Below are 27,871 nucleotides of genomic sequence, written 5' to 3'. Positions count from 1 at the left end.
AAAAGTTTATTTATTTGTTGATTTTTAGTGGTTCCTAGTGATATTATATGTATCAGTCCGAATACATGTACAGTAGTGAAAGAATTATCCTTTAACTCCTAACCATTGAGGAGTTGACCTTCCATCATCAGCTCAGTTGATTTTTAGTGGTTCCTAGTGATATTATATGTATCAGTCCGAATACATGTACAGTAGTGAAAGAATTATCCTTAAACTCCTAACCATTGAGGAGTTGACCTTCCATCATCAGCTCAGCCACATAAAATTATTACCATCAGACGTAAATACTGGTGTACCTTTGAAAAATAGACTAAAAACATTACATGTGCCTATAACATTTGAAGAGTTCCCTCGATTTCTCCAGGATCCCATCATCAAACCCTGACTTGGTGCCAATGGGACCATCTCGGGGTTATACCGGTTCGATCAAAAAAAAAATTTTGAAAATCGGTCCACGATTCTTAAAAATAAGGGTTTACTAAGATCGTTTTTTGATAATATTAATATTTTTGATAATATTAAAAAGTGCGTCCCCCCCCCCCCCCCCTCTAACTTTTGAACCACATGTTTAAAAAATATGAAAAAAATCACAAAAGTAGAACTTTATAAAGACTTTCTAGGAAAATTATTTTGAACTTGATAGGTTCAGTAGTTTTTGAGAAAAATACGGAAAACTACGGAACCCTACACTGAGCGTGGCCCGACACGCTCTTGGCCGGTTTTTTTTAACGTTGTTGTCATCCCTATAGCCATACATTTCTGGTCTGGCTTTACACAGAAAGAGACTAACCCTACGCTAGACGCCGATCCAAACGCAGTCTGTCTCTGTCGCTCCAGTACAGAAGAGCGATAGATAACAACGATATTATCGTAAGCGTTTATCCATTTACATTACGGTATTTTAGTAACAAAATCCCGTATGCGAGATTCAAAAGTCGCGTACCAAATAGTGTACCTACCTACATACCTTTACTTTTAGAAATAGATTGAGCGCAACGCCAACAAACTGCTCCGCAGTTTGGCGAAACATTATTATAAGGTACACAGTAAATTGTAATTTTTGATAAAACAATAAAAAAAAAGAGCTAGGAATATCGAAAAAAAAAAGCCTTACCCTGAGTTTGTCCCTGAACCGTTGTCAACCTTCAGTTTTGTACATTTTATTTCCTTACGTGTTCCAACTATTACTTATTCCACGCCGACTATTAATTGAATCATTGGTCTATAACCGTTGTTTGTTCAGCCATTAATGGTTTTCGTTGTGAAAAATTCACCCGTCGTCAAGCGGTCGGGTAATAGGGTAGTTGCGTAATCAAATCAATGAAACGGCAAAATTACGCTAATGATTCGTAAAGCCTGGCGTCCGCTTCGAATCGAATCGAATCGAGTCCTCCAATGAGGAGGTACATGGACATTTTATCCCGCCAGGCGGCGCCTGTGCAAGTGCCTAGGCATGTCACTGAGAGAGAGAGAGAGAGAGAGAAATATGTTCTCGCTCTCACGTATGAAATAATTTAATGGACTAATAAGGTGGCGCCATCAGACATAACCTTTGAGTATGCCTCCTCATTCCTCTATACATTTCTATGAACGGTGAATAGGGAACTTGACTGTTCTTAAAATAAAATATTTTTCCCCTCACTAGCTCGGAAACCCGTGTTTTGTCCTTCAATACCAGCGGGTAAAAACGCATTTTATCCACTAGTGGGTAAAGTAATTTGACCTTGAATAAAGTCACATTAAGGCGTTAAAATACAACTTTGCCCCCTTGTATAACAAATAACTATTATACCATGCACGAAATAAAGCATCACAAAATTATAAGAAAAACAGGGATGTTTTTCTTATAATTTTCTTAGAAGTTATTTTTGACTCCAATATATATTTTATAAATCAGTTAGAAATATATAAAGTAAATCAGTTGACCGTGACGTCACTCAATTCGATTTCATATTAATTCCATATTATATTAGCAAGCCGTTCAAATTCGTTTTGACAGTTCTTAAAAAGAAGCTGATTTGACTAGGAAGCTTTATTTCGTGCATGGTATAAAATATTTTATTTTAAGTACAGTCAAGTTCCCAATTTACCTGCATCACTGTATGTGACTTTGAATATGTGTACAAAGCGCGAGAACTTAAAGTGTTATAATTACTAGAACCTAAAATAACATTTCATCAACAGTACATTTTCTAAAGCGTCAAAAATTAATAAGTATAGGCTCATCTGTTTTTACTATAACTTTTTTTGCTTATTCGCTACGTGCACGACAGGTATTGCCCTCAATTTGTGGGCTTTTACATCAAGCTTGTGTCGTTCACGAACTATGAACTGTTAGGAATAAAATCCCATCAATGACCGAAATGAACTGAATCTTACCGTGGTCTGAGAATCGGTCTTTGCTCATTTAGTTCAGTATAGGATCGGCGAGCGCGAGCGGTTGGGATCGAGAACGAATGTGTGACTGCGCCGACCGAGAGCGAGAGCTACTTAGCAGAGCAACAAAAAAAGTCAAGTTTTCATATTAAACTTCGGTTACTTACAACCTTTCGGCCCGGAATATTACTATTTGTGGACTATTCGTATCATTTTGACATTCGGTCCCATTCGTTCTGATCTTTCCGACCGCCGTGGTCGCTGGTCTGGCTGAACTAAATGAGCAAAAGACCTAAAAGAGCGAACTAGTTCGTGGGATCGATTGAACGAGATCGGAGCGCTCCGATCAACGAACGAAACGGCACAAGCCTATTTTACATGTTCCATTGTATGGTGTCGAATTAGTTCCTACGGCCGCCGCTAGCATTATTGTTGGACATGCCCATAAGATGACGTGTATGACAATCAGCGCCACTCTGTCACACATTGCCAATACGAATTCTATAAAGATTAAAAGTGCTACTGTTGCCATGGATACGTATATAAATAATCCTTGGTTTTTTAATATATACTTTTGCCAACAGATATTTTTTTAACATAAACATTCTATTAAGTTTGGAACCCCCAAGATTTCGTTTGACGTTGACGCATCTGTCAGAATCTACCAACTCAAAAGTTTTAACTGAAAATGTATGATATAGAAGAAAAGGTTCACGCAAAAGCAAAGTTTGACAGAGTAGATGTTCAGGGTCGGATAACTTTGTCAAAAATCAAGTGATTATCTTATCGGAGATTTCAATTTGTGCTTGTAAGTACTAAAAGTCGCTTTTCAAGCTTTTTTGATTTTAATTTTCTGTGAAAATAATTCAAGTAAAATTGTTGTTTTGTACTTATTGACTTAAATAAATCTATAAATCCATACTAATATTATAAATGGGAAAGTGTGTGTGTTTGTTTGTGTGTCCGTCTTTCACAGATAAGCGGAACGACGAATTGACGTGATATAAAGTGGAGATAGTTGAAGGGATTACGAGTGACATAGACTTCTTATTGTCTTTTTCGAACGCGAGCGAAGCCGCGGGAAAAAGCTAGTAAACTATAAATATCAATTAGACAGCCTTAGAAATACAAAAAATATTGTATAAGGCACATTTGAACTTAGGACTATATAGGATTTCTCCAAATTTATTGACGTGGAATCGGCTCAAGTGGATCACAAAGCGCAAGCTCGTTAGTATGAAGCCGCCTTCGCGTCGCGTCGCCGGCATGTTCTTGGGATTAGTTGTCAAAGCGGACCCTAGGCTCCCATGAGCCGTAGCAAATGCCGAGATAACACAAGGATGATGTCGCTGGCATGTTCACACTGTAGTAAGTTGAGCATTTCTTTTTTTTTTCGCCACTTTTATGAAATGTGATATTTTTGAAAAAAAAAATGCTATTTCTGCTTAGAATCACTAGCTTTTCAATCCTAGTAGTTAAAAAAATTGTCCCATACGATTTTTTCTTATTTTGTTACCATTTTCCGTACATATTGTGTGGGGTAACAAAAGAGGAAAGTAACAAAAAGGTATGGAAATTCTGGGACACTTTTTGTCTCAGAGTGAAATTGAAAGTACCTATACTCGTGATTCTGAGTACAATTGACCTAAACTTCCCTAAAAAAATCAAAATAAAAAAAAACCGGCCAAGAGCGTGTCGGGCCACGCCCAGTGTAGGGTTCCGTAGTTTTCCGTATTTTTCTCAAAAACTACTGAACCTATCAAGTTTAAAATAATTTTCCTAGAAAGTCTTTAATATAAAGTTCTTTTGTGATTTGGGGAGACCCTTACGGTCCTCTAAAACGTCGAAAAGTCATGTAGATACTTCACAAATAGTAGAAATCACACAAGCATGCCCTTTGCGTGTATTTTAACGTAGCCACGCTATGTCCCATAGTTGAATAATAAATTATTTGAAGGTATCATTATACTAAACTGTAGGTTTCGTACTGCCGTCTTTAAATTGCCAGGGAGTAGAAGTCATGAAGAACGTTAAAAGGATACGGTAGCTAAAATGCTTAAATGGAAAGGAGCCCCCCTTTCAACTTGGGAATTTTAGTTAAATATACAAGTGTTATTAACTAGATTTATCGAAAAAAAATTGTCTATTAAGAACAACTCAGTCAAAAGATATTTCAAAAAAATCTTTAAAATCGAGGTTCCGCTCTTTCCTCCTTCAAAACTTATCAATCGGTACGAAATTTGAGAATCTGAATAACAATGAAATAATCTATGTCGGACCGTTTAGCTTTTTTGGTTAATTGTTACCAATCTTGAGTATCACACCTTTTTTTGCGCCACAATGAAAAAGGCCGTTTTTGGAAATTTTTGATTGACTCTAGAGTCTTTAAAAAGCAGAATATCATAAAAATCAAAACGTCGGACAGATAATAGTACATTACGATACAAGTGCTTAAAAAAGGAAGTTCGAAACGAGTGGCGATAAATTAAAACACGACCGAAGGGAATGTTTTAAATCGACACGAGTTACGCCTCTTCGCACGTGTATCATACGACGTTTTTCAGTACAGATGGCCCTCCGAAGTTTCGACCTGCCCTACCGTATTGTCTTAAGTTCATAAGACGCGGAATTCTTCGTTGTACAGTCAAAATATTAAAATACGATATGGACAAAGTGCCAAAAATATGTAAGCTATGAGCTATCGGCTATAAAAACGAACAAAAGATAATCACTCCCGTGCAAATAAAAGAGACACGGCGCGAGTACCTAACTATAAACATCGCCGTGTCTCTTTTATTTACATGGGAGTGATTATCTTTTATTTGTACTGTAATTTGATATTTGCCAGTCGCTTTTCGGTGAAGGAAAACATCGTGAGGAAACCGGACTAATTCCAATAAGGCCTAGTTACTCTTCGGGTTGGAAGGTCAGATGAAATGAAATGAAAGTGTTCAAAAGAAAATTATAGATAAATCGATCCAACAGGTAGCTCCAAGTCTTCCACAGGATATAAAACGAAACATTATTTTATAAGAAAACAACGATTTTCAAGCTAATTTTCAGCTTTTATGAAAAGAAAATAACATTTTTGGCAAAAATATGTGTCAATTTAGTGACAAAAATCGCCACTTTGCCGCTTGTCACAGTGCTATGATAACTTAACTAAGCACATAAAGTTTTTAGCTGAAATACAAGCAAATCCATCCTCATTGTAAGCGAACATATCGGATGGATTTTAAAAACAGCTGCAGCTTTGAAATTTTCTGTTCTCGGACACTTCTGTACCTTGATTCGTAGTAAACTCGGTATAATACATCACAGGCATCATAGTGCTATGTACTAAGGACTATTTATATGTATAGGATTTGTACATAATTCATACTAAGAATCGTACCTCGATTTTTTAGCGCCACCTATTAAATACTATCATAACTACACTGATGATGTCTAAAATTTGTTTTTAAATGTGTATTGACGTGATATTATGACTTTAAAATAAAGAAATATGTCATTTGTTCTTACAAAAAATAAAAACACGCAAAAATATTTGGGGAAGATATGATTTTGGCCACTTTCACCATCTAGTTTTAAGCCTAAAAGGCCCATCCATACATTACAGAGAGTACGCTTTTTTGTATGGGCTTTGTGAGTCCGGTATTAAATCGATCTTGTATATACGATACAAAGAGAAGAGGATAGAGAGAGTTACTGTCAAAGTAAAATGAAGACCGCAGCCAAATAACACTTAGACCCTACTCATAGTGTTGTGTTCCTGCCGGTGAGTAAGGCTGCCAGAGCTCAACGAGGGTGCGGTGTGCTGATGACGGGTAAGGCGTAGCGCCATCTAGTCGATAGTGAATAATATTCTTAAATATTAGTTATTCCAAGGTACATTATTTTCATAGATTTTAAACATCTGTTTATACGGAAATATACAGGTTGCCCGGTAATTAATACCACCTAAAATTTTAAAAAGTGTGAAAATCTCGAAAACCAGGCGACTTTTACTAAACCTTAATGTCGATTTTCTGGACCAGTATAAGGTGCCTTCTTGGTGGTTAAAAGGTTATAAGTCCCACCCGGTATAAGTCTTGCGTTGAATAGAGGTTGTCAGTCTGATATTTTTTAGTCTCCGTTGTATTATTCAATTGATTATACAAAATTAGGGTAAATTAGTGAAATTACTTTAGCAGTGAAGTTAAAGTCCAATTCGGTCATACATTAATTAATTTCTATTTTTAAAATATCTTCATCGAAAGCTTTTAATTTTGTTAGCCAATCAAGAAATTTAATAAAAGGGAATGAAAATAGGCCGACTATTTAAATTGTCAAAAACTACTACAGAATCTCTGAAGCCAAGAAAAACTTATTGTTTAAAAATAACATTTGTCCATACTAATTACTAATAATTACTAATATTACTATTACTAATTACTAATCCATACTAATATTATAAATGGGAAAGTGTGTGTGTGTCTGTTTGTTTGTCCGTCTTTCACGACGAAACGGAGCTGAGCATTTTCAGAATTTGGAACCCCCCAATTAGCGTAAGTTGTTAACAAAAATTAACTCGCTGTCAGTTTCGTGCCGATAATTACGATACTTATTATAAATGGGAAAGTGTGTGTCTGTTTGTTTGGCCGTCTTTCACGGCCAAACGGAGCGACGAATTGGCGTGATTTTTTAAGTGGAGGTAGTTGAATGGATGGAAAGTGACATAGGCTACATTTTGTCTCTATCTAACGCGAGCGAAGCTAATAACTCTCTTAGGCTTACCATCAGTCAACCGTTGTGTGAAACAAAAATCCAAAAAGGCGTGTAGTTAGTACTTACTTACGTCCAAAATTTAACTATTTTGCTTAAACACGATTCATGTCCATTTCATTTCATTTCTTAAATACCTACTTAATTTAAAGCATCAAAAAGTCCACTAAACCAAATTAAATAGTAAATAGCAAGAGTAAATAGGTATCTCATAGGTAAGCGTGATCCGCCGTAGACCGCATCATCACTTACCATCAGGTGTGATCGTGGTCAAACGTCTGCCTATTCATACTAAAAAAAAAATATGCTTTTCTAAAAAGTTATAGTAACACTTTTGCCATAAAATAGCTTTTGATATAACTATTTAAGATAGCGCCTGATAAAAAATAAAAGCAATCATTCAAATTGAGCAAAATGTTTATATCAAATACCAGGCTATGTCTAAATATTCTCAATTTCAGTAAGAAAAAAAAATCCACTTAAAGGAAGACTTCCAGAATAAAATCTGCGTGTATCAAACTACATCAAAAGAAAGTACAGAACCTACCGTGCCTTAAAAGATTCAGTTAAGGGTAATTTGGTTCAACGCAAAATTTAGACAGGCAGACAGAAACTTTTATGCAATTTTAATATTAAGTATAGAACCATAAATATCTGAACAAACTGTGGTTTCTATTGCAGAGCCGGATACTGGAGGATGCCTCACTGATGTGTAACTCCTGGTCGCCGAGGCACAATGTAAGTCCATTTTTTAATTTATTTTTTCTACTCACGAACTGTTTGTTATTCGTCATATACAGGGTCGTGCATAGATCTTTAAATTAAAACCCTACATAATTCTATTCCCCAAAGCCAGCCCCCGCCGTCTTCTCGCGCACGCGCGCAGTAACGAAAAAATAGGCTACTTGCCTCCTAGTCAAATCAGCTTCTTTTTAAGAACTGTCAAAACGAATTTGAACGACTTGCTAATATGGAATTTATATGAAATCGAATTGAGTGACGTCACGGTCAACTCAGTTACTTTATATATTTTTACCGGACTTATTAAATAGAAATTGGATTTAAAAATAACTTCGGACTATGTTTTTCTAATAATTATCTGATGCTTTATTTCGTGCATGGTATAAAATATTTTATTTTAACTACAGTCAAGTTCCCTATTGAAAAGGCATAGTTTGGCTCTGTAACCATGGCAACGCATTATTATGAAGCCGGCGAGGGATGGCTTTGGGCAGCTGGCTCGAGCGCTGGCAGTGCAAACCTTTGCGTCAAAATATACAGGAAACAGTGTGAATTTCACGAAAGTTATTCTAGAAAACTTTTTTAATGAAACTATTTGTATCATGAGTGACTGTACGTACGTCAATCTTCTCAAAATCACTTATTTTCTGATCGAAAAACTCGATCGAAATCAAAATCGCAAAGAAACAGTGTCCTTATCCGTACTAGTCATAAAATTCAAAATCCAACAACACAAATACGAGATACGACTTTTGAAAAAGATTCTGTTCGAATTTCAAATTTAACCGTCAAATTAATATCGTCATTGTGTCTGACATCGGTAAATGAGACTGCGAAATAGCTTGTTGCAATACCAACCTTAATACAATTGGAATAAAGTTTAAATTAGTACCAATTATTGGTGACATCTAGATGAATATTTGTATAATTTTCATGTCTCATAATGTAAATCGTATTATGACGTCAAAGGATTCATTTTGAACTTTATTCTGCGAGACGTAGAGTTTACAATGGTTAGTTAAATTTAAGGTTTAACCCGTTGTATTGGGTATTGGGTAAGGTATTAATTATGATGAAATGTTGAGGGTTAAAATAGTTTAAGCGTATTTAATTTGATAGATGGACTATCAGTAAATACTTTTAGTGATCCTTTAATAAAATATCCGATTCTTATTAACATACATACATAGGAACACATTTTTTTGACGACCGGTCTGGCGCAGTCGATAGTGACCCTGCCTGCTACGCAGCGGTCCCGGGTTCGAATCCCGGTAAGGGCATTTATTTGTGTGATGAGCACAGTTATTTGTTCCTGAGTCATGGATGTTTTCTATGTACGTAAGTATTTATATATTATATATATCGTTTTCTGAGTACCCACAACACAAGCCTTCTTGAGCTTACCGTGGGCCTCAGTCAATCTGTGTAAGACATGTCCTAGATAATATTTATTTATTTATTACATAGGAACATGCAATAGTTATTTGTTTTATAAGGGGCAAAGTAGTTGTTTCACCGCACGTGCCAATATTGATACCCGAGCAAGCGAAATATTACAATATTGAACCGCGAGCGTAGCGAGTGGTTCAAAAAGTGGAATCTTGAGCGTTGCGAGGGTATCAAGGCACGAAGGTTAAACAAACTTTGCCACCGAGTGAAACACAACAGTTTTCGCCACAACAACACGAACAAAATACTGACTATAAAACATCAAACTTAATCAAATCCATCGATTTATTCAAAATCATCATTTATTGGTAAATTCTATCACCTAGCTTAAGGCATCAAGTTAAAATTTGTATGAAATTACTTTGCACTCTTGTGGATAAAATGCAATTTTGCTATCTGTTTTCGAATGGCAAAGTAAGCCTTTACCCGTTAGTGTGGTGAAAACATACCTACAATAAATTAACGCTTGGCAGTTAAGCATGCACCGATATCATGGTCGCGCGATAAACGATAAAACATCAGGCCCCGTAGCCGAATGGCATTTCTGCGACGCGAAACGAAAACGAAACGCTGCGAAAGGTAGTCTGGCTCTGTCGCGCCAATACCACACCTCGGACACTGGCGATCAAATATATGAAAGAAGCGTGTTCCTAGCACACATTCTAAGCTCGTGTAGGTGAAAGCGTACCATGCTTGTATGAGTGAGATATGACAGGTCGACTGGTCGCGTTTTTGACAGGCGGTAACTGTGAGGTAACCGAGAAGGGGTGGGCGGCACTTTCAGCGGGGAGCGGGAGTGGCCATACTGTACGATAGTACTCTTTATTATACTGTGCCAATACGCAAGAGCGATAGAGATATATATCGTTTGCGTGAGCGTTTATGCATTCGGATACGCACGCAGGCCGTCCCTATCGCACTTACAAATAGTGCGAAAGGGACGGCCTGATGGTTTATCATTTATCGCGCGACCATGCTTATACGCCTGTATTCACAGAAGTCGTAGGCACAGCACCTGAAAGTGCTTTAGTTTCAGTGCAACGATTAGGGGTTGAAAAGAAAATGAAATTGTGACATTGCAGTGACAGGTTCACTATTTATTGAATAAAACATTTTTTTCCACTTTTTATTTTTGCACTTTGTCGGCGTGATTGATATACATATTGGTCCCAAATTTCAGCTTTCCAGTCCTAATGGTCACTGAGACTATCCGCGGACGGACAGACAGACATGGCGAAACTATACGGGTTCCTAGTTGACTACGGAACCCTAAAAATGGCCCAAGTACGGCGCCATCTTTGACATTCTGTCTACATCCGATACCGGATCGGATAATGTAAAATCGCACTTGCATTGCGTGTCCACATATTTGTGGCTACCTCCGCCGCTCGGATACATTTGATTGTACACAGGGATTGACATATCACGATACGGCTGCTTTCAATTAACTCCGCGTTTTTATATGAAATGTCAGTGGTTTGTTTCTACACAGGGCTTTTTTTTATACAATTTTTTTTTTTTTTTTATTCAACTTGCCTTGTTAGTAAGGTATATACAGCGGGGCACATCTCGACTGGGTTGCAATCCCCCGCTGAGCAACGTTCGAATGTTGGCGTAAATTTAATTTTTTGTACTATTTTAAATTTAGTTACATTACCGGATCCGGCGAATTTCACCGGATCCGGTAGCATGAAAAAAGCACCGGATCCGGCCGGATTACCAGATCCGCCGGACCGGATTGCAATCCCTAACTGGGGGGCAAATATAACTGGTCCATTTCGTCACTACTTTTAAAAAATCTCGTATCTCACGCTGTTCCTCAAAGTTAAAACGCAGTAAGTCTATATGCATTCCATACATACTTACAACAATTTTCTTTTCATTGACATACGAAGATACAAGTTTTTTTAAAAGTAGTGACGATTTTTTCCAATGCTCCGCACGTGTATCATACGACGTTTTACAGTAGATACATATCATCACAGGCATTGTTGCTTCGACGACACATATAGTCATTTAATTTTTTTTTAAACTACGTCGGTGGAAAATAAGCATACGGTCCGCTTGATAGAAAGCGGTCACCGTGACCTATGGACGCCTGCAACTCAAGGAGTATCACGTGCGCGTTGCCAACCCATTAGAAACTTGCAATTTTTGACATATTTGCGTAATGAGCTCATTACTCAGCTAGTGCAGTAATATAGCTTAACGTAAATAACAGTTTTACTAATGTCCTCTATATAGTACATAAACCTTTGAAGCTAAACTTAGGATTATCGCAGTAATGTGCCGGTAACAGCGCATCATGCTAATCCTGCCGTACAGTCGCGCACACAAGCGCTACTGATTATACAGGGTGGATTATGAGACGTGAGCAGCCAGGCAAGCCAACCGTGGCAGTCGCGCGATAAATGATATAACGACAGTACGGAATGCAATAAGCCACCGAATTTCATAACCGGTTTTACGGTTCTGCTCGATAAATAACCGATAACCGGTTAATCATTGGTTACGGTTATTTTAGACAAAAAGTGGTAAATTTTCAATCATATAATTGAAAAATACAAAGGTACAGGTAAATCATTAGGGAATGTAAGTGTAAATCTGTGTTTCTTTAATACATACATACATACAATCACGCCTGTATCCCATAAAGGGGTAGGCAGAGCACATGAAACTACTAAAGCTTCAGTGCCACTCTTGGCAAATAAGGGGTTGAAAGAAAACGAAAACTGTGACATTGCAGTGACAGGTTGCCAGCCATCCCACAGTCGCCTTCTACGACACCCACGGGAAGAAAGGGGGCGGTGAAATTCTTAACCCGTCACCACACAGGGTTAACAAAACCCGCAAATTAGTGAAAGTGACAATAAGGTCTTGAAGTGCGACAGGCCGTCCTTTTCGCACCATTTTGTAAGTGCGACAGGGACGCAACGATGTGATAAAGTTTATCAAACTATTGTGCTACGACCGCAGAATGTACATGCAGAAAGTTTCACGTTTTTAAATGCGGTAAACGTTAGAGCGTTTTCAGATTAGTAGGAATATGTAGGAATGATGTCAAAAAAAATATCAGCCCCCACTTTACATGAAGGGGGGTACCCTAATAAAACATTTTTTTCCATTTTTTATTTTTGCACTTTGTTGGCGTGATTGATATACATATTGGTACCAAATTTCAGCTTTCTAGTGCTAACGGTTACTGAGATTATCCGTGGACGGATGGACGGACGGACGGACAGACAGACAGACATGGCGAAACTATAAGGGTTCCTAGTTGACTACAGAACCCTAATGATGCCTTTATTATATATTACCGGTCCCACATCCGATATCGGATCGTATAATGTGAAAACGCACTAAAGAACATGAAATATCACATTTGAAATTATTGTGTTTATGGCACAATATTTTCATACACAATATTTTCATACGCGTAGTATAAAAAAAGTTTTTTCACTGTAAAAATAAATTAACGCTAATCTCATGAATATCTGGTACGATACAATTACATATAACTTCCTCAATACGTAAGCTTAATTCAGCTCGTCTCTTAAGCCACCCTGTATTATAACTACCTGTATAAGGTGGGATTTCCGCCGTACAGTCTCGCACGCAAGCGTTACGGATTATATTATAGTATAACATCCTCTATAACTGCACGAGGTGGATAAGCCTAGATTTAGTGCTATTTATAAATTAGGTGAGCGTTTTTAGCTTTAATTACGTGGTCTATTTTGCTCTTTAGCGATACTTAAGACCGCGTCTTTTTTTATTTCTTAACTTGTTGTTTATACTTACTATGCTGTTTCCTGTATTGAGGTGTGCAATAAAGAGTATTTGTATTATAAATTGATTATAAATTGAATTAGATATTATACACGAAAGAAAAAACCACAAGTATATCGCGTATGATATTTATTTCACTTGAAAAAGAACAAATAAAAAAAATCATTACATGTGGGCGCCTAAATGATGTTAATTATTCTATGGCTACATAGATAGCGCTAGTGCTGAAGCACTCTGATATCAGGGTCCGTAGCCGAATGGCAAAAACGCTCACGAAACGAAACGCTCGTAGATATCTTCTCTATCGCTCTTGCTTATTGGCGCGACAGAGCCAGACTACCTTTCGCGGCGTTTCGTTTTTGTTTCGCGTCGCAGAAATGCCATTCGGCTACAGCACCGTTATATTGAACTAGGATCGAGTCGAGTTTAGTAGATTGCTATCTCTCGACACAGGATTAGAACTTCAAACCTCCGTCTTGACAATTTGGCCCATATTCTTAACTTGATGTGTTAAAATTGCAATAGGCCTGACTTTAATTTGTGATACTATTTTTTTTATGTTAATACAATTAACTTTATAAATACCCACTATGTGTTGTCAACGCAGATTTTACTATGGCTATCAAATAATACAGTCTACTAACAGTAAAAACAAGATTGTATGATTAATGATACCTAAATACATGAGTTTGTAACCCAAGAGTCTCTTTGGATCGCAGAGCCATATTAGTATTTAAGTTAAATGCATGAGTACTACGTAAGACTGTTTTGACATTGTCTGATCCGATTTCGGAAGGATTTCAATGGAAAAAATCCAAGATGGCGCCTGTAATGTATGGGATATCGGTCCGACATCGAATATCGGATAACTCTAAATATTGAACAGTTTCGGTTTTATTCAATATCAGTTTCAAGCCTCATGTGCAGCTAAGTATTTACCATTACTTTCCTTCACCAACGGTTGACCCACATATCTTCCAAAAAGTGCCAGAAACACGGAAACTAGCAGAAATAAAATTTATTAATACAAGCCATAACCGTCGGCTAGTTTACGAGAGCCATAATAAAAATGGCCGCCGTTGGGACCAATGAAATAGTTCCGTCATTTCATAAGTGGAGTTTTACAGGGTAGGGGGTCCGGAATTAATGTGGTTGGTTATTCCGTAAAATATGTTTCATGTAAGTAAAGACGTTATACTCTGTCAAACAAGTCTGTCAGTAAATAAGAACAAAGACGCATCCTATAGTTTTCTTAGTTCTTATTTACTGACAGACTTGTTTGACAGAGTATAAGTTGTTGTCATTTGGTACTTGCAAAGAGGATCACATAGTTGAAGAAAAATATGGACAGTGGTTATGTTTTAACATAATTTATATTTAATAAGTCATAGAGAAAGATATAAAGTAAATGAATTGGTCGTGACGTCACTCCTCAGTATTTCATAAGAATTTCTTATTAGCAAATCGTTTTGACAGTTCTTAAGAAGAAGAAGCTGATTTGACTAGTAGGAAACTAGCCTATTACTGTCATAGTAAAATTTGTAGTCACTGTGCATATATGTATACTGCCATCTCTCGACACAGGATTAAAAACGTTACTTTTCAGTTTTGACTGTTTGGTCCATATTCTTAACTTGATGTGTTAAAACTTTACGCTTACGCTTAAATATACTTAGGCTTTTATTCAACTTGCCTTGTTAGTATTGTGCGTCAAAACGTATAAGCTAAATTTGACCCACTTCTCGGTTTCCGATTGAGATGAAATTTTGCACACATAGGTATGTAAATCACGTGGCAATGCAATATTATGGTATCATGGAGCTGATCTGATGATGGAGCAGAAAGGTGGTCATAGGAACTCTGTTATGAACCGTCGTATCCCCATCGAGTAAAGGGTTTTTAGAAACGTCGCGGAGAGTAGTAATGACTAAAGAGTTTTGAATGATTCACGGTTATTTTCATTAAACTTATATTGACCGGGATTATAGACCGTGATTACCTTTTTGATTTTTGTCGAGCTGCCGATATTTCAAAGCAGTTGCATGCACCATGATATTCATGATCACGGAAAACTGACGAAGGCGTGTGGATGTCAAAGTACATAATATGACTGACAGTAGATGACTGTTGAAAGAAAGGTACAGTCGACGATAAAAGCTTGTGCCAAAAATGACATTTTTGGCAAAAAAACTTATTTTCAATATAAAATGAAATAAAAAACCGTTCAAAGTTTCCATAATGACTTTTGGGGTCATAATGAACAACTTTTATTATGGGAAAAAAATTGGCTGTCTCATACATTTCCACTGTCATGGTGCAGCTCATTTCTATGGAACAGCCCAATTTTTTTCGCTATTTCAGCATTGGTCTCATAATAAAAGTTGTTCATTATTACTTCGCTGCTGGTCGGTAGTGACCCTGCCTGCTACGCCGCGGTCCCGGGTTCGAATCCCGGTGAGGGCATTTATTAGTGTGATGAGCACAGATATTTGTTCCTGAGTCGTGGATGTTTTCTATGTATATAAGTACCCACAACACAAGCCTTCTTGAGCTTACCGTGGGCCTCAGTCAATCTGTGTAAGAATGTCCTATAATATTTATTTATTTATATTTATTTATTACTTCAAAAGTCGCTACGCAAATCTTGAACAGTCGCTTCTATTTCATCCTGTATATTGAAAACTAAATTTTAAAATTGAGAAAACAAATTATCCATACCGATATTATAAATAGGAAAGTGTGTATTATGTCTGTTTGTTTGTCTGTCTTTCACGTCAAAACGGAGCGACGAATTGACGTGATTTTTTACGTGGAGATAGTTGAAGGGACGGAGAGTGACATAGGCTACTTTGTGTCTCTTTCTAGCGCGTGCGAAGCCGCGGGCAAAAGCTAGTATGATTATAAATGGGAAAGTGTGTGTCTGTTTGTTTGTCCGTCTTTCACGGTAAAACGGAGCGACGAATTGATGTGATTTTTTACGTGGAGATAGTTGAAGGGACGGAGAGTGACATAGGCTACTTGTTGTCTCTTTCTGCGAGCGAAGCCGCGGGCAAAAGCTAGTAAACATATAAAACCTACATCGTCTACGACAAAGGCAGAGGCTAATTTCATTTCATAAGTTCATAACGTGGTAGAGATTCCCTATAATATTTATTTAATCATTGTTTATCGTGAGATCTACAGTTCACACAGCCACTATTATTAGGGGCTACTCAAATATCACAAGGACTCCCCAATAAATTATCCACCCTGTATATTAAACAATCCCAAAACACCGTGTCGACCTTCCAAATTCAATTGCTGATTGCATCCTAACCCATCCAACATATATTACAATAATCATAATTTATTTTGCGGCACCCCTAGGCTAGCCAAATGACAATCTAAACGCACGGCTCTGTCGCGCCACTCCTGCGTGCGTAGCCGAATCTACAAACGCTGACGAAACGAAACGCTCGTAGATATCTATCTCTATCGCTCGTGCGTATTGGTGTGACAGAGCCAGACTACATTACAGGCGCCATATTGGATTTTTTCCATTGAAATCCTTCCGGCATCCGATATCGGATCGGATTATGTGAAAACGGACTTGCGCGTCGTAGAAATGCCATTTGGCTACGGGGCCAGGTGCGTAGCCGAATGGCACAAACGCTCACGAAATGCTCGTAGATATCTATCTCTATCGCTCGTGCGTATTGGCGCGACAGAGCCAGACTACCTTTCGCGGCGTTTTGTTTCCGTTTCGCGTCGCAAAAATGCCATTCGGCTACGGCACCTGGCTCCGTCACGCCAAGAGCGATAGAGATAGATAGATACGAACCAGATTTTATCGTGTTTGTGCATTCGGATACGTAGGGGAGACTGGGGCTAGTTGACTATGGGGGTAGGTTGACTAACTATTAAAAAAATTGAGTCAAAAAATCAAACTTGAGCCAACCAGTGAGGTACGAAAGTCCGTCACCTCCCCCCGCTCAGTCACCGGTGAGCCTCTCGTACCTCATATCGTATCACAGGTTGGTTCAAGTTTGATTTTTGGCTCAATTTTTTAATAGTTAGTCAACCTACCCCTATAGTCAACTAGCCCCGGTCTCCCCTACCCAGATGAGAATAGGGATTAGTGAATTCAATATAGTCAAGTGTCTTTTTAAGCACAATAGGGTTGTCACCCTGTAATTGTCAGTCGATTATGCGTTCACAGACGATTAAAGCGAGAAAGGGGTAACATGATAGCTGACGGCGTGTCAGCCTTGATAATCTCTAACTAATGTAATTGTAACTGTTTTAAACTATGATTTACGTATTACATTTCTATGCAATTAACAAATTGATACTTTTGTTAAAAAATAATTTAAGGGGCTCCACACGGTTTTCATCAAGTTTGGTTTAGTTTTGAGTTGAAACTCCTAAATTTGCACTACGATAGAATTAGGTACAAGACCAACGGCCATTGGTTCTTCAATCTTTTATTTCTATTCGTAAGCCATATTTTGAAAAAAAAAGAATACTTCTTTTTCCCCTCACTAGCTCGGAAACACGTGTTTTATCCTTTAATACCAGCGGGTAAAAACGCATTTTATCCACTAGTGGGTAAAGTAATTTGACCTTGAATAAAGTCAAATTAACTGCTTTAAAATTAATAAAAGTAGGTGAATCTAGTAATAAAGATCATTTACCACCTGTGGAACTACTGGAAGCAGTGATAAACGCATTTTTTGCGTTGTAGTTTCCTCGCTATAGTGAGAGGAAAAGTTTTGTGTTACACTCGGGTGCAAATGTATTTTACTTCTCGTGTGTTAAAAAACTCGCAACTTCAGGATTCTATTCTCGAACCACTCGCTTCGCTCGTGGTTCAACTATAGAATCCTTTCACTTGCTCGTTTTTCAATTCCACACTCGGCGTTAAAATACTACTTTGCCCCCTTGTATAACAAATACCTATTTTATGATTTTTTTAAGTTGGCCGTAAAAAATACTTTTACCAAATTGTATTTTAGCTAAGGTAGCTGTTATATACATGAAATGGCGCCTGTAATGTATGGGGTATCGGTCCTACATCCGATATCGGATCTGATAATGTGGAAAAGGCACTAAGGTTACTGTCAAAGTAAAATGTGTCACCTAGTCACAGGGGCCATTTTTTTCAAAGTTGTCCACCCCACTTCTTTTTGGATTTGGAAATTTTTATGTGGTTTCCACTCAGAATCGTGAGCTCTTTCAATTCTAATAGGAGAAAAAAAATGTCTCAAGGCTTTTTCCCATTCCGTTACCATTTTTTCATACATTTTGTATGGCGGTAACGGAATGGAAGGTTCGAAGAAATGTATGGAAATCTTGGGACATTTTTTTTCTCCTATTAGGATCGAAAGAGCTCGCGATTCTGAGTATTAATCGCGTAAAAAATACCCATGTTACAAAAAAAGTGGGGTCGACAACTTTGAAAAAAATGGCCCACAGACGTCACAGTGCATCGACTGTCATATCTCTTTTTTTTTTTTTTTAATTTTAAATGGGCTTACTCTTGACCACAGACTAGCCAAAGGCAAAGACGTGGCCTACGATGGAGTGAGCTCGCCCAGAAGATGCCTGTTCACTCTTGATTTGAAGGTTGCCGGGTTATATGAGCTCGGAAATATAGCCGCCGGCAAGGAATTCCACTCCTTGGCAGTGCGCATAAGAAAAGAAGAAGCAAAGCGCTTCGTGCGGATTCGTGGAATATCCACCAAGTAAGGATGGAGACCTGCCGCGCGTCTAAGAGTCCGATGGTAGAATGGGGACGGTGGAATAAGCTCGTGTAGCTCTTGAGCACACTCCCCGAAGTGCAACCTGTAAAACACCGACAGACTAGCGACTTTCCGCCGATGGGCCAAAGACTGTAGCTTGGCCGTTAGCTTCTTGTCGCCAATCATCCTCCTGCCTCTGCGCTCCACTGAGTCCAAAGCAGCGAGTTGGTATTTGGCTGAGCCGTCCCACAGGTGGCTGCAATACTCCATACAGGATCGGACTTGAGCTTTATAGAGCTGAGAAGCTGTCCAGGTGTGAAGTATCGCTTCACCTTATTTAGGATGCCCAGCTTTCTGGCCGCAGTTTGTGCTTTAGACTCAATGAAGGTGCCAAAGTTGAGGACTGAACTCAACTCCACACCGAGGAGTTCTAGGCTGTCGGTAATAGGTACAGATGCACCCCGGAAAGTAGGAGTCAGATCGAACGGACTCCGTTTTGCCGAAAACAGACACGCCTGCGTTTTGGTGGCATTGAACTTGACCAGATTGTCGTCCCCCCACTGGGAAACGCGACTAAGGGTCAAGTTCGCTCGCTCAACCATGGCCTCTCTCTGTGAATGTATGTCGTCCCTGCTGTCCCCTGCACTAGCTAAATATCTCTCAACAACCGTACTGTCGTCTGCATAGCCGACAATGCTGGGTTGCAGCATGTCGTTTATGTGAAGCAGGAAAAGGGTTGCGGAGAGAACAGACCCCTGAGGAACACTGGCGTCAATGGCCATGAGGTCCGAAGAGCAGCCATCAATGACTACTCTGATCGACCGTTCACTCAGGAAGTCAGATAGCCAACTGCAAAGGTCAGCAGGGATGCCGTATGCAGGAAGCTTGCTAAGGAGACTTGCGTGCCAAACCCTGTCAAAGGCCTTCGAGATGTCCAGTGAAACAGCAAGCGCTTCACCGTTCCTCTCGATGGCTTCGCCACAGCGGTGCGTGACATACGCTAGGAGATCTCCAGTAGACCGACCCCGGCGAAAGCCATATTGACGGTCACTGAGCAGATCGTTTGTCTCGAGGTAAGTCAGCAACTTGCCGTTAAGTACCCTTTCCATGACTTTACAGAGCATGGAGGTAATGGCGATTGGTCGGTAATTGCAGGGATCAGCACGACTACCCTTCTTGGGTACTGGCTGCACGTTTGCAAGATTCCAGGATTTCGGAACCACTCTTGACTCGCTAAAAATCAGCTAAAAGTCGTAGCTCCCGAACGGATGAACCGATTTTGATTTTTTTTGTCTGAAAGCTGAGTTAGTCGGTAGTGTTCTTAGCCATGTTTCATGAAAATCGGACCACTATGTCGGAGGTTCTTTAAAAATTTTAATTTTATGGTTATAAGAGTGCTTTTTTTTTTAACTATATCATTACTTTTGAATATGTAGCGTATTCACATCTAATATTATTTTAATGGCATTACAAACATTCAACCTCCTTTTCACGTTAAATTAAAAAAAACATTATCTGTTAATAACTACTGGTATCTAATTTAGAACAATAAGTATCCATGCTAATATTATAAATGGGAAAGTGTGTGTGTCTGTTTGTTTGTCCGTCTTTCACGGCAAAACGGAGCGACGAATTGACGTGATTGTTTAAGTGGAGATAGTTGAAGGGATGGAGAGTGATATAGGCTACTTTTTGTCTCTTTCTAACGCGTGCGAAGCCGCGGGCAAAAGCTAGTAATAAATAAATCTGTTTAACCTTTGGGTCGCCTGCTGTCGAATTAAATTATTTTCATAGAAAATATTGGTGACCTGTCGGCGTATCGTGCTGCCAATTTTATCACTTATCCACGTGGATAAAGCATCCGTCACGCTTTAGCAAGTATGTCAGTGTGAGAGTGACAGATGTCTTATCCACGTGGATAAGTGATAAAAATGGCAGCATGATACGCCGGCTGGGTGGCTAGCCGAATGGCAAAATCGCTCACGAAACGCTCACGAAACGAAGCGCTAGTAGATATCTATCTCTATCGCGCTTGCGTATTGGCGCGACAGAGCCAGCGGCGTATCGCTTTCGTTTGGCGTCGGAGAAATGCCATTCGGCTACGGGGCCTGTGCTTTATCTTTCGGTTTCCTCATGTTACACCGTTTCGATATACTCGATCCTTTTTGCTACCTATTATCCTCAGTAAGAATGAGAGAAAACCAGAAATTTCTACGTCATCACTTAAGCAGTGCAATGTTTGAAATATAAGCATCATATTGTAGTTCCCACGTTTGAAAAGTGCGATTAGTTGAAGTGGCCAGGGGTCGTGAGGACTCTTGAATGTAAATCGTTTCTCTGTTCCACAGATCGACGACTGTCAATATTGACAAAATAAAGATTTTACATGTGTTGATGACCTTTGACAGGGGTTGTAAACATTTGAAATAATAGTACATTACATCAGAGGCCGGGAAAATGAGGATTTCCGGCCAAGTGGGTATATACAGCCGAGCGAGCGTGCGAGCGAGGCCGGATAGGGATACGAGGCCGGGAATCCGTTTTCACGCCGAGGCATGTATAGTGCTTTTCTCAAACATACAATGAAATAAACAAAAAATGCTCACAATATTTTATAAAAAAAAGTTACTTTGCAGGCCTAGGCCTAAAAAATAATATGAAATCCCTTTACAGTCCTCTCGAGTTGTTGCGCCCAAAAAGCGATACTTCCCAGCCCATTTTAAGGAACGTAAAGACAATATTTCATTGCATGTTTGAGAAAAACTTTTTTAACCCCCGACGCAAAAATCGGTGTTGTAAGTTTGACATGTCTGTCTGTGTGTGTCTGTCTGTATGTCTGTCTGTGTGTGTGTCTGTCTGTGGCATCGTAACTCCCGAACGGATGAACCGATTTCGTTTTTTTTGCTTGAAAGCTGAGTTAGTCGGAAGTGTTCTTAGCCATGTTTTATGAAAATCGGTCCACTATGTCGCGGTCGGGGGTTTTTCAAAATTTTATGAGATATACAGGGTATACACCTCGGACACTGGCGATCAAATATATTTTTTCGTTTCCACACATAATAAATGAATTAATTAGTGTGAGAGAACCTTAATCATAACATTAAAATCATTGCCAAGTGTTTGACGGCACATGTCAAAACAAATAACATTAGGAAGTTGTAGGGAATGCCACACACTCATGTTCAGTAATTATATATATTTTTTAATAATTCGATAACCGTAAGAGTTAAGAGGCTAGTTTCTTAGAGAAATTGATTGTATTTGAACTTAAGTAGTTAAGTACCTTCCCTTAAAGTTAACGGAATTCAATAAAAACAGGGTGTATAAACAACGGTACACGTACATATACACATCCTAGCGAAAACTTTAGTGTCATGCTCGTGGTAGACCTACATATGGCCGTCACTATTTTGAAGTAACTCAAAATATCATATGCGCTTAAACATATTACGTCTGCCCTGCCCTGAATGGCATTAAGCGATACGCCGCTTCGTCGCGCCAATACGCAAGCGCGATAGAGATAGATATCTACTAGCGCTTCGTTTCGTGAGCGTTTCGTGAGCGATTGTGCCATTCGGCTAGCCACCCTGAATTAAATATTCGTTTGACATGTAGCGTGGCAAAGGGTCGCGCAAATTCATAAATAATTCACAACACTTTTAAATATTTCGCACTTCAAAACATTCTCTTCTGAGATACAGTCAGATATATCAGAGCGTCTAATGTGTGCATAAATATGTGACCATTATTTCAATGTCTTTATTTAAGTACATGAAGATCTGCAAGACAGTTTGGCGAGAAACATAAATGAAAATCTTTACATAATTATATAAGAAAATAGCTTTTGCCCGCGGATTCGCTCGCGTTAGAAAGAGACAAAAAGTAGCCTATGTCACTCTCCATTCTTCAACTATCTCCACTAAAAAATCACGATAATCCGTCGCTCCGTTTTGCCGTGAATGACGAACAAACAAACAGACACACATACTTTCCCATTTATAATATTAGTATGGACTATTTAACCCACGACGCAAAAACGACGGATATAAGTTTGACGAGCCTGTCCGTAATGTATTTGTCTGTCTGTGGCATCGTAGCTATCGAACGGATGAACAGATTTAGGTTTAGTTTTTTTTGTTTGAAAGCTGAATTTTAGTCGGGAGTGTTCTTAGTCATGTTAGATGGAAAATCAGGGTGAACAGGCATCTTCTGGGCGAGCTCACTCCGTCGTTAGCCACGTCTTTGCCTTTGGCTTGTCTGTGGCCAAAGGTAAGGCCATTTATAATTAAAAAAATAAAACTGTCCACTATATCGAAGGTTTTTTCAAGACTTAAATATTGTACCTATCGTGGTTACAGTCATTAGGAAAACCCAATTCGACGTTTAAAACTCGTAAACCGCCGAAATTTGAAAGGGTCGTTCCAAATTTAAACTCAAGACCCACAATTCAAATGCAGGCCGCACCTCGGCGAAATCGAAAAGAAAACTACTCGTTTTAAAAGTGGTGTTGGCTATAAAACCGTGTTTGGGAGTCAGGAGCCGCTCTCGCCAGGGCTGCTCATAAATAATTTAGAGTAATACTCGACCGAAGGTTGAGCGCTCATGACTTCTTGATAGAACGGGTGTGACTTTTTAAATTTGAGGCCTTTTTTTAAAATTTGTGCCAATTGTTTGTGATGACTGGGTGATGCGGCTTTTTTTATGAATTATTTATTTGATGAGTCTTACCAAAGTCTTACTCAATTTGTCTCTTTAGTTAAAAAGAATATCATCTCATTTTTCTTTAATTTCATTCGAGTGCCTAATGCTGCATGTGCTTACAAGCAATCGATCGTTGCGTAGGTAGGTAGATATATAATCGTCGGGTGACAAGCAAAAGTCACTAAGTACCAAATTGACACAAGGGAGATAATCAATGTTTCGATATTTTTCGACTTAATAAATCCGTATATTACTTAAATCAAGTGTAATGCATTTATTTCAGTATTAAAAAATGTGGCAAATATATGATAATGCAAATATTAATAATATCATCTGTAATTTAATAGTTATTATGCATAATGAGTTTTTGCTGCCGCAGTTTTGAAAAATCAGTGTATATAGTGAAACATTTGTATGAACAGCGGTAACCTTTATTAAAACTACACCAACTCGGTAATATGAATAAACTAGTTTATCTTGGCAATTAAAAGTACTTAAATATCAGTTTCGGCTTCGGAATCACTTCCTTCTGATTCGTCGTAATTTGGCTCCGGCAAGCGATTTCGGAGCGATTTCAGCGTTTTAAGATTCTTATACCACGGAGCCAATTCTTCTGGTATCTGCTTAACTTTAACTACCTTGATGAGATCTGCCTTTTTCTGTTCTGAAATAGGTTGCAAGTTTTTGTAAGCTGCTTTTAGTGCTACCGGTAATGTCCGTTGACGACCTTTACCCCTGATATTTAGCTTTTTGTAGTCGGAGGTATGGTCATAACACTCATAACGGTAAAATATTATCGCGGAGAGTTGATTTTTAAATTTGAGGCATTTTATTTTAAGCCATGATACTACAGCTCCAGTTTCGTCTTTATTCCTGTTTCTTATTTTTTTTTGCCAGGTCATGTAAATCGTAAAAATCTTTAAAATTTAGAAGATGTGTTAGAGGTATATAGGGCCCGTTAGATTTTCTTTCTTTCTGTGTTCGGGCAGATTTGAATATGTCCACCCAATCATGCACAGTATAAGCAAATCTGTACTTTTTTGCAGACAATGGCGGACCGAGTCTAAGAACTTGAGTTCTATAGTTTTTAAATGAGATTTATTTTGCACTGCTTGAAGTTACAATGCCGCAACGTGCTGATTTCTGTTTTGGCCGCCGCATGTGTCGCAAAACAACGAAATATCTGTTAGGGTTGTGGGCAGGGACTTAAGAAATTGATACAATATTGAACCAATTTCACTGCTTCCTCTTTTAAGAGTACCGAAATATCATTAACTGCGAGCAACTTGCAAACTTTAGGCAGGACAAACTCATTAAATGAAACAGTGAGTTTTTGCTGCCGAGTGTTATTATAGCGTTAGTATTTAATGATTTTTTGTAAATCGTAAGATAGTTTTAAATTGTTTTTATGGCATTAATGTGTTTGTCATTAGCAAATAGACGAAAAAATATTACATTGTACCCAAAAAAAATGACTTTTTTAAAAAGTGTACTTAGTGACTTTTGCTTGTCACCCGACGATATTACCTAAATATTCCTACGTACTTATACTTGCATTATCTACTGAATTTTATTTCATAAAAATTAAAATTTTGAAAAAACCCCCGACCGCGACATAATTGACCGATTTTCATGAAACATGGCTAAGAACACTCCCGAGCCCGACTAACTCAGTTTCAGATAAAAAAACTAAATCTAAATCGGTTCATCCGTTCGGGAGCTACGATGCCACAGACAGACACACACACACACAGACAAACAGACAGACAGACGGACAGACGGACAGACGGACAGACAGACAGACAGACCCGTCGTTTTTGCGTCGGGGGTTAAAAATGTAATTAATCGACGATACGGTAGATTGTATTCTTTAAAACTATTTGAACCTTTTAGGTGGTTTGCATGACACGTTCAATCATTTAATTATTTATATTAAGTTGTGCTTAAAATTTAAGAGAAATAAGCAATTTTGGGATAAGATAATTAGAAGGCTAATAAGGCCGTAAGACTCCTCCTGAAACCTTTTCGAGCCAGTGACATACCTACAATCTGAAAAATGTATAAAATAAAAATAATGGACATCTTACACAGATCAACTTAACCCTAAACTAAGCATAGCTTAAAAAATGGCATTCTGTTTAGTCCGTCAGTTAGATCGTCCAAAAATACTAAACACATATTTTTCACTTTTTCTAATTAATGAAAAAATACAAAGATATAGAGCATCAAAGTTCCGGAGTGGGGGCTTGTGACGTTACTTCTAAGTAAAAATTGTCGTACCTAGGCGTGACGTCACGCGAAACTTCAACGTACGCTGTACCGTCGTCATTTTTCGTTTACGAGAAAAAAGAAAAAATACGTGTCTAAAATTCTTTGATAATCTAACTGACGGACCAATTAGTATTTTTTAGTCTTCTCGCCTAATACAACTAAAAAAACCTTTTTCTTTCTCCAGGGAGACCTCTTCGGCGGCCTAAACGACGGGCTCCTAAGCCGCGCGGAGGCTCTCGCGGCGGTCGACATCAGCAAGCACCAGAGCGGGCCCCAGCCGGGGCCCCTTCCCCAGCTCAAACACGACATGGTCTACCACCACGGGGTGGGGGCCCCCACCGCACAACGCTAGGCCACATCAGGTATTATTGCTTTTAGACTACTACTATTTTTAAGAGGTTCCTGGGTAGTCCCATCGTGTTCCGTGGGGGTCCCCCAACCGCACAACGCTAGGCCACATTAGGTATTATTGCTTTTAGACTACTACTATTTTTAAGAGGTTCCTGGGTAGTCCCATCATGTTCCATATTGAGGACAATGGGCATCACATAGTCATCAGTAAGCACTAGAGCGGGGGGCACCATGTATTATTGCTTTTAGACTGCTAGATACCATTTTTAACCCCCGGCCCCGACGCAAAAACGACGGGGTGCTACAAGTTTGACGTGTCTGTTCGTCTGTTTGACTATCTGCCTGTCTGTGTGTCTGTCTTTCTGTCTGTGTGTGTGTCTGTCTGTGGCACCGGGATGGATGAACCGATTTAGATTTAGTTTCTTTTTGGTTGAAAGTTAGTCGGGAGTGTTCTTAGCCATGTTTTACCGGTCCACTATGTCGGCGGTTGTTTCAAAATTTTAATTTTGTGGTTAGGTTATTAAGAGATAAATTCTGAGCTGCTGGGGTAGTCCCATCGTGGTCGATTGTGGGGACGGTGGGCCTCTAATCAGTAAGCACCAGAGCAACGCTGAGCCACATCAGGTATTACCAATTGCTTTTAAACTATTTATAAGAGGGAGAAACGTAGATGTATAGTTCAAGAAGATATAATTGCGTAGGTCTAGTCTAAGTACAGTACAAGTAGTACAACCACGCTGTCCTCCGAGCATACAAAGCTAGTGTTAGGTGTTATTGTTTTAAACTATTTTATAAGAGGTCAGAAAGTTCTAGAGTAGATTTTTGCGTTTCCAAATAAGTATATCATTAGGTGTATAGCAAGCTTATAAAAGTTATAAAACTTGGCCACAACAGTTATTATTGTTTCCAAACTGCTTTGGTATTAAGGGATCCAAAAGTTCTAGACGAGTTGCGTAGTTACAATAATAGTTATTTGTTATACAAGGGGGCAAAGTTGTATTTTAACGCCGAGTGTGGAATTGAAAAACGAGTAAGTGAAAGGATTCTATAGTTGAACCACGAGCGAAGCGAGTGGTTCGAGAATAGAATCCTGAACTTGCGAGTTTTTTAACACACGAGAAGTAAAATACATTTGCACCCGAGTGTAACACAAAACTTTTCCCCTCATTTTAGCAAGGAAACTACAACACAAAAAATGCGTTTATCACTGCTTCCAGTAGTTCCACAGGTGGTAAATCATCTTTATTACTAGGTTCACCTACTTTTATCAATTTTAAAACAGTTAATTTGACTTTATTCAAGGTCAAATTACTTTACCCACTAGTGGATAAAATGCGTTTTTACCTGCTGGTATTAAAGGACAAAACACGTGTTTCCGAGCTAGTGAGGGGAAAAAAAACTTGTATCTTCGTCTGTCAATGAAAAGAAAATTGTAGTAAGTATGTATGGAATGCATATAGACTTACTGCGTTTTAACTTTGAGGAGCAGCGTGAGATTTTTTCAAAGTAGTGACGTTATGTCTTTAAGCTTGAAAGAGGCCATGGTGTACATTTTTTCAAAGTAGTACATCGGGGTTTGAGGGGTTCGATGACCAGTTTTTGTTTTTAAATAAGTAGTTTCTAAATACAAAATTAAAATTTTGAAAAAACCCCCGACCGCGACATAGTGGACCAAATTTTATGAAACATGGCTAAGAACACTCAACTCA

The 27,871-nt window shown here is 38.6% G+C and overlaps 1 protein-coding gene across 1 annotated transcript in view; it reads left to right on the top strand.

The window, feature by feature from the left end:
- The window catches only part of LOC125241680 (inhibitory POU protein), a 107,996-nt gene that overhangs the window by 62,994 nt on the left and 17,131 nt on the right, over window positions 1–27,871 (top strand). Inside the window, 3 exon segments of the mRNA XM_048150257.1 lie at window positions 7,822–7,878; window positions 25,996–26,138; window positions 26,140–26,173. Coding sequence (XP_048006214.1) covers window positions 7,822–7,878; window positions 25,996–26,138; window positions 26,140–26,173 — 234 coding nt within the window.

Source organism: Leguminivora glycinivorella, chromosome Z (genome assembly GCF_023078275.1).
Source record: "Leguminivora glycinivorella isolate SPB_JAAS2020 chromosome Z, LegGlyc_1.1, whole genome shotgun sequence".
NCBI lineage: Eukaryota > Metazoa > Arthropoda > Insecta > Lepidoptera > Tortricidae > Leguminivora > Leguminivora glycinivorella.
This window is presented reverse-complemented; position numbering and strand designations above follow the sequence as displayed.